The sequence below is a fragment of the Linepithema humile genome, chromosome 5 (assembly GCF_040581485.1).
Source record: "Linepithema humile isolate Giens D197 chromosome 5, Lhum_UNIL_v1.0, whole genome shotgun sequence".
NCBI classification, from domain to species: domain Eukaryota; kingdom Metazoa; phylum Arthropoda; class Insecta; order Hymenoptera; family Formicidae; genus Linepithema; species Linepithema humile.
Window position 1 is genome coordinate 27,055,876 of NC_090132.1, and position 8,665 is coordinate 27,064,540.

Consider the following 8,665-nt stretch of genomic DNA (forward strand, 5'->3'; position numbering starts at 1 on the left):
TTAATTTTACTTTAAATTACAAAAAAGTACATAATTTATCTATTTCACAAAAGTTGAGCTAGAATAAAAATACAAAAAAAAAAACATTTTGGTTAGTGCTAATAAAACAATAATTTATGATTAATTTTTTTCTTTTACAATATGCGAAGCGCTAGAAAAAAATGCAAAAAAAAATGTATTAATTATTGAAATTAAGATTATACTTTATAGGTACTTATGTGTATGTGTGTGTATACATATTAAAAAAAAGAGGAAAACTGTATAAAAAATTTCTCCTATTTTAAAAAACGTAAAAAGATATTTTCAAGTTCAGTCACAAAGACTAAGTGAGGAGTGGGTATTGTAAAAAAATCTTTGAAGAACCCAAAATTTCGATAATTTCGGTTATTTCGGTGTATATTCATTAAAATTAAAATCACGGAATTAAACATTATAGTAATATTATAATATATATAATTTTAATTTATATAATATTTAATATTAATATATATAATAAATAAAAGGTTGAGATAGAAATTCGTAAAGTTTTAGATCATTGAAGAAAGAAAGGAAGAAAGAAAAAAAGAGAATTATTATAAAATTATTCGAACAAAGTTCGAAAAACTTGTACATATGGCAAAGAAAATATACAAACAGATGTCACGACACGAAAAATTTCTAAGCGCAGATCTCAGTATATGTTTGACACGCGATCTTCTGACATATAACGAAAATAACGGTTTAATTACATATGTATAAAAGAACTTGTAATTTATAAAAAAAGTTAAATTTTTTCAATTAAATAAAGACAAGCAAACTAAACATGTTTCTTTTATTGAAATTGGTATTAATAATTTTAATAAATCTGACGTACGCGTATATCACACAAGATAGCGAAATAATATTGCTGCCGGCATGGAACTCGGCAGGAGCAAAAAAGGTACGTCCGTTGTATCGTAATGTGTTATTTATTGTAGAACGCCTAAAGCATTATTCGTAAATTATAATGTCTTTTCTTGTCATTAAATTAACAGATTCCATTAACTCTGAAAGTTTTTGGAAAATTCATACAGCTCAATCTGCGTAGAAATGATCAGGTTGCATCGTCTGCGTTCGATGTATGGGGAAATAACGCAAGAGGTGTTGCACAAAAACTGTGGAAGTTGAAAGCACCGGATATTTGCTTCTATCTTCACGAGGATCAGTTCAGCTTTGCGGCCATCAACTTTTGTCAAGAACATGGATTGGTCAGTAGTATCATATGAAAAACAAACTGTTGAAATTGTCATGGCTTTACTTTCCACCTTTATTTCTTTTTATTTGTCAAGTATAAAACATATATATATCTTTTTAAAATAGAAAGGAATTATTTTTGTGGAAGACGATATATTAGAGATTCGGCCTTTGCGGAACGTGTTCACACCATTGTTTGTCATCGACGATTTCTGCGTTACAAAAGAGAAGAATCTTTCATTCGGTATACCTTACCTCGTCAAAAGATCGCTGACATATTTCGATGATTCTGCTCTTTTGCACAATATCAGATTAAAACGAGGCTACATCGATGAAATACAAAAATCCAAAAAACGTGAGACACAAAAATCAAACAAGCAAGTAAAATTTACCATAGAATTGGCCATATTCGTTGATGTAGAAGCATATCGCAAGTTTAAGCCTATATTACAAGATGATACAAAAATTAATGATATGATGTATGTATATGTAAATAATATCCAGACTTTTTTTCATCATCCGACTTTGGGTATTCCTATCAATATTTCTTTGGTACATCTGGATATATGGCGACAACAACCGTCAATTTTGTCCGTGTTTGACGGCGATGTCGAAGCACTGCTTCCTTCGTTCTGCAAATACGCGAAAACTCTCAATCCTACACAAGGTGATCCAAATCACTGGGATATTAGTCTTTACAAAACCGGAAAGACTCTTTATAAGCGTATACGTGTGTATCGTATCGGGAAATATCGTGGGCGTCCGTCTTACCGAAATGAAGAAGTTTGGGGAGAATCTTACTTTGATGGCGCATGCAGCCAGAATATTTCATGCGCGATAGTCCAATTTTTTCCAAAAGAAATCGAAAGTTCTGGTTTCAGATCGTCTATTAATGCCGTTCATTTAATCGGCAATCTGTAAGTGTATACCATGTTTATTTACTAAATTTAATATTTCTTTACAAAAAGTTATTTAATTGTACGTTTAAAAGTAAATAGCTTGGAGATTATATTAAAAGAATTTATTGTTTAATTGTTCAGTATGTTAGGTATTCAAAAATTATAAATTACAAAAAAGTATTTTATTGCAAAGTAAAACAATGCAAAGTAAAAAACGTATTTTAAAATTTTATGTACACGTTTGACAGTTTAGGATTGGCAAGCGATGAGGAACAAATAGATGAATACATGAATGATGTGTCCATAATGTCACGTGTTCGGCCCTATCGAGAAAACATAATATGGTCTTCAAAAAGTCGTCAAGAGATAAAAATTCAGTTGGAAAAGAAATCGTGTTTTCGAGATAATATGAAACGGAAAAAGCTCGATGATAATGACGAAGGTAATAACGATGACTATGATTATAATTGGTCGACATCAGACATATTTCAAGATTCGCAATATTACGATTTACTTGGAAGAGAATGGACCGCGAAAGCACAATGCGAATTATTTTTGCGCGACAAAGATGCAAATGTGGTCACATATCATGATACATGTCAAAATTTACAATGCGAGACGCCTCAGAAGAATAAGTTTTACTTCGCCGGACGCGCGTTGAATGGTATGTCATTTTTTCTGATTATTAACTTAAATTTTATCGTTTAATTTTTTTAATACATTAAATGTAATGATTTTTTTTAGGAACTTATTGCGCACTTGGGAAAGAATGTCGTGGCGGAGAATGCGTGCCCCTTATCGAACCGCCGTATATTTTTAAGTATTGCGAAGATGACAACTGGAGTGAATGGAAGGAAGACTCTTGTAAAAGCAGTTGCTTAAGGAAATCCAAAGGCGTACTTGTCAAACGACGTTCTTGCGAACATAAGGCTCATAGAACGGCGAATTGCATGGAACCATATTACGACATGGTTATATGCGATGATTTCTTACTCTGCACTGATGAACGATGGACGATCGATGAGATTACTACCACAAAATGCAGAAAGTTTAACAAATTTGCAAAAAATGCAAATTTGACGGATGAACTGTCGGTAAATCTGCCGGGGCGACAGTATTCTCATGATGCCGAAGAACCGTGGAAAGCATGTACTATATACTGTCGAAAGAAAAAATCATCTGATTTCTACACTCCACGCCAAGAAATGCTCAACATTGGTGTCGATCCGTACTTTCCCGATGGAACGTTGTGTCACGAGGAAGTAGGCCAGGATTATTACTGCCGGCAGCATCATTGTCTGCCGGAAAATTACTCATTCGAAGAACATAAATAATTCGAAGTATAATTGACGAGTACATGATCAACATGTATGAAAGAGAATGCAGGGAACTAAAATTGCAAACCGCGTGTAAATTTAAAACTTGATCAATTTCTTACTATTTGATTTAGAGTAGAGACTTTTCAATGAATTATCGTTGTTCACATCTGTTTCTCTCATTTTTTATTTTTTATTTTGACTAAACAAAGTTATGAATAATTATCTAGATTCTTTTATCATTAAAAACAAACTTTATCGATTATTGATGGTAAAAGCAAAAGAAGAGAATAGTAATAATGGACATGTTCATGACAAGGAAGTATGATGTATTAAATATAAGAAAGAAAATGTCGAAATGTGATTATATAAAGTAGAATAATTATTCGCTATGTTATCCAATTTCGTACTGTTTAATGTTTAAATAATGTTTTAAATCATGTTTAAATAATGTTTTTAATTTTGTAAAAAGATATGAATATTTGAAACAAAAACAAAGAAATACGTATTATATAATTCAATGATTTTTGAATGTAAATAATTAATAATCAATAATTAATAATTAATAATTAATAATTAATAATTTATAATTTATAAAAAATAATTATTTATATAATTTTGGAACATTTTACATTACATGATTGGTTTTTATATGACGTGAGAAACAATCACGTCTCAATATATTCTTTAATTAATCTTGATTTATAATTTGAGGAATATTTTTATTGGACCAAATGTATATAAGAAAAAACTTGATTTACAATGTCTATAGCATCAAGTTTAATTGTATTTCAATGTTTTATCATTTTTTTGTAACTTGCGATTTTCTCATACGTGAATAATAATGTAACTGTCAAGACATAATAGATTCGCAGTAAATCGCGAATTATTACACTAATCTTAATTTTGAACTCTTGAAAATATAATTGTTGTTAGTTGAAGTCACGCATTTTTCAAATAATGTTACAAATTAAACAGATAAATGATAAATTGCATTTGGTACACCGTTATCAAAAGCACCACGTATTTAGGTTTCGAAAACGGATAATAAGTATATTAATATAGCAGAGATAATATACACAACAGATGTCACGACACAAAAGATTTCTAAGCGCAAACATCAGTATATGTTTGACACGCAGTCTTCTAACATATAACGAAAGTAACGATTTAATTACATATGTATAAAAGAACTTGTAATTTATAAAAATAGTTCAGTTAAATTTTTTCAATTAAATAGAGACAAACAAACTAAACATGTTTCTTTTATTGAAATTGGTATTAATAATTTTAATAAATCTGACGCACGCGTATATCACACAAGATAGCGAAATAATATTGCTGCCGGCATGGAACCCGGTAAAAGCAAAAAAGGTACGTCCGTTGTATCGTAATGTTTTATTTATTGCAGAACGCCTAAAGCATTATTCGTAAATTATAATGTCTTTTCTTGTTATTAAATTAACAGATTCCATTAACTCTGAAAGTTTTCGGAAAATTCATACAGCTCAACCTGCGTAGAAATGATCAGGTTGCATCGTCTGCGTTCGATGTATGGGGAAATAACGCAAGAGGTGTTGCAGAAAAATTGTGGAAGTTGAAAGCACCGAATATTTGCTTCTATCTTCACGAGAATCAGTTCAGCTTTGCGGCCATCAACTTTTGTCAAGAACATGGATTGGTCAGTGGTATTATATGAAAAACAAACTGTTGAAATTGTCATGGCTTTACTTTCCACCTTTATTTCTTTTTATTTGTTAAGTATAAAACATATATATATTTTTTTAAAATAGAAAGGAATTATTTTTGTGGAAGACGATATATTAGAGATTCGGTCTTTGCGGAACGTGTTCACACCATTGTTTGTCATCGACGATTTCTGCGTTACAAAAGAGAAGAATCTTTCATTCGGCATACCTTACCTCGTTAAAAGATCGCTGCCATATTTCGCCGATTCCGATCTTTTGCACAATATCAGATTAAAACGAGGTTACATCGATGAAATACAAAGAACAAAAAAAAGGGAAACACAAAAACCAAACGTGCAAGTAAAATTTACTATAGAATTGGCCGTATTCGTTGATGTAAATGCATATCGCAAATTAAAATCTATTCTACACGATGATACAAAGATTAACGATATGATGTATGCATATGTGAATAATATTCAGATTTTCTTTCATCATCCGACTTTGGGTATCCCTATTGATATTTCTTTGGTTCATCTGGATATTTGGTCACAACAACCATCAGGTTTCCTCGTGTTTGACAACAATGTCGCAGTACTGCTCCCTTCGTTTTGCAAATACGCGGAAACTCTCAATCCTTCACAAGGTGATCCAAATCACTGGGATATTGGTCTTTACATAACCGGAAAAACACTTTATAGGCGTATACGTGTGTATCGTGGGAAGTGGGGGCGTACGTCTTACCGAAATGAAGAAGTTTGGGGACAAACTTACTTTGATGACGCATGCAGCGAGCATTATTCATGCGCTGTAGTTCAATTTCTTCCAAATGAAATCGAAAGTTCAGGTTTAAAATCGTCTCTTAATGCCGTTCATTTAATCGGCAATCTGTAAGTGTATACCAAGTTTATTTATTAATACATATAATAGTAAGGCTCTATATGATAACAACCAAGAAATATAATAGAAGAACAGTAAGAGCCGTCGCAGGATGTTAGTGCTAAATTTTTAATTTTTCTTAAAGAAATTAATAAATTAGTCTACAAGAGACAGTTAGATTGTACACCGATCTCAGATCGAGATACCTAAGTGTACGAAATTTTAAGTACATTGTTCTCATATATCGGGAAACTTAATGAAAGTATAGGAATTATTGGAAAGAAAGGAAGAGAGAAAAAATATCAGGGCATAAATAGCTAAGCCGGGAATTGAACCCGGATATTCCGCTTGCCGGGCGAATGTTCTGACCACTAAACTACTTAGACCCCACGCTTCTAACATTTATCTCTTCTAGATTAGGAAATCAACAATTCTGTAGGACATAAACGCGTCTTAATGCCGGCGTGATTTAAAAACACATATAATAGTAAAGCTTTATATGATAACAATCAAGAAATATAATAGAAAGTTTCTCGATACATGAGAACAATGTATTTAAAATTTCGTACACTTTAGGTATCTCGATCTGAGATCGGTGTACAATCTAACTGTCTCTTCTGGATTAATTTATTAATTTCTTTAAGAAAAATTAAAAATTTAGCACTAACATCCTGAGACGGCTCTTAATGCTCTTCTATTATATTTCTCGTTTATTTATTAAGTTTAATAATTTTTTACTAAAATTTATTTAATTGTACGTTTAAAAGTAAAAAGTTTGAAAAGTATATTAAAAGATTTTATTGTTTAATTGTTCAGTATGTTAGGTATTCAAAAATTATAAATTACAGAAAAGTATTTTACAGCAAAGTAAAACAATGCAAAGTAAAAAACGTATTTTAAAATTTGATGTACACGTTTGACAGTTTAGGATTGGACGAGGATTCCGACGAGAACCAAAAAAATGAATACATGAACGATGTGTCCATAATGTCACGTGTTCGGCCCTATCGAGGAAACATAACATGGTCATCAAAAAGTCGTGAAAAGATAAAAATTCAGTTGGAAAAAAAATCGTGTTTGCGAGATAATATGAAACGGAAAAAGCTCGATGATAATGACGATGTTAATAACGATGACTATGATGATAATTGGTCGACATCTGCCATATTTCAAGATTCGCAATATTACGGTTTACCCGGAAGAGAATGGACCGCTAAAGCACAATGCGAATTATTTTTGCGCGACAAAGATGCAAATGTGGTCACGTTACATGGTATATGTCAAAATTTACAGTGTGAGACGCCACAGAAGAATAAGTTTTACATCGCCGGACGCGCGTTGAATGGTACGTCATTTTTTCTGATTATTTACTTAAATTTTATTGTTTATTTTATTTAATACATTAAATGTATTGATTTTTCTTTTAGGAACTTATTGCGCACTCGGGAAAGAATGTCGTGGCGGAAAATGCGTGCCCATTATCGAACCGCCGTATATTTTTAAATATTGTGAAGTCGACAACTGGAGTGAATGGAAGGAAGACTCTTGTAAAAGCAGTTGCTTAAGGAAATCCAAAGGCGTACTTGTCAAACGACGTTCTTGCGAACATAGGGCTCATAGAACGGCAAATTGCATAGAACCATATTACGACATGGTTATATGCGATGATTTCTTACTCTGCACTGATGAGCGATGGACGATCGACGAGATTACTACCACAAAATGCAGAAAGTTTAACAAATTTGCGAAAGATGCAAATTTGACGGGCAAACTGTCAGTAAATCTGCCGGGGCGACAGTATCCTCATGATGCCAAGGAACCGTGGAAAGCATGTACTATATACTGTCGAAAGAAAAAATCATCTGATTACTACGCTCCACGCCAAGAAATGCTCAATATTGGTGTCGACCCGTACTTTCCCGATGGAACGTTGTGTCACAAGAAAGATGGCCAGGATTATTACTGCCGGCAGCATCATTGTCTGCCGGAAAATTACTCATTCGAAGAATATAAATAATTTGAAAAATTATTGACGGGATCAATTGACATGATCAAAATGTATAAATGAGAATCCAAGGAACAAAAATTGCAAACTGCGTGACAGTTTAGAACCGTTGATCAATTTGTTACCATTTGATTTGGAGTAGAGACTTTCCACTAAATTATTTATTGTTAACATCTGTTTCACTCATTGTCTATTTTTTATGTCATCAAAACAAATTTATAAATAATTATCTAGATTTTTTTATTATTAAAAACAAAATTTATCGATTACTGTTAGTAAAAACAAAAGAAGGGAATTGTAATTAAAGATATGTTCATGACAAGGAAGTATAATGTATTAAATATAATGAAGGCATTATTATTACATTCGAAAGAAGTGTCGAAATGTGATTACGTAAAGCAGAATAATTATCCGCTATGTCATCCAATTCCAAATTGCTTAATGTTTAATTAATGTTCTATTAATTTGTAAAAAAAATATAAATATTCGAAACAAAAATAAAGAAAAACGTATTATATAATTCAATGATTTTTGAATGTAAATAATTAATAATTAATAACGATATGTAAAAAATTTATCGGAACAATTTGTTCAAATCTCAAAAAGTAACGATTGTATGTTGGCCTTTTCGTGCGACAATAAATTGAACCAATTTATAAAAACCGG

At 31.7% G+C, this 8,665-nt stretch overlaps 2 protein-coding genes across 3 annotated transcripts; both read left to right on the forward strand.

The window, feature by feature from the left end:
- The first annotated feature begins 667 nt into the window (after positions 1-667).
- On the forward strand, positions 668-3,446 carry LOC105667397 (A disintegrin and metalloproteinase with thrombospondin motifs adt-2-like). Its single transcript, XM_012359179.2, has 5 exons — positions 668-919; positions 1,014-1,226; positions 1,339-2,129; positions 2,360-2,775; positions 2,856-3,446. Exons 1-5 carry the CDS (start codon positions 803-805, stop codon positions 3,443-3,445), a joined length of 2,127 nt encoding a protein of 708 aa, XP_012214602.2. The 5' UTR covers positions 668-802; the 3' UTR covers position 3,446.
- Positions 3,447-4,669: 1,223 nt separating this feature from the next.
- On the forward strand, positions 4,670-8,642 carry LOC105667396 (A disintegrin and metalloproteinase with thrombospondin motifs adt-2-like). 2 transcript variants are annotated; one of them, XM_012359178.2, is made up of 6 exons: positions 4,670-4,801; positions 4,896-5,108; positions 5,221-5,475; positions 5,599-6,005; positions 6,918-7,339; positions 7,422-8,642. In XM_012359178.2, exons 1-6 carry the CDS (start codon positions 4,685-4,687, stop codon positions 8,009-8,011), a joined length of 2,004 nt encoding a protein of 667 aa, XP_012214601.1. In that variant the 5' UTR covers positions 4,670-4,684; the 3' UTR covers positions 8,012-8,642. The 2 variants fall into 2 exon arrangements, with proteins under 2 accessions (XP_012214601.1, XP_012214600.1); XM_012359177.2 differs by having other exon boundaries at positions 5,221-6,005.
- The last annotated feature ends 23 nt before the right edge of the window (positions 8,643-8,665 follow it).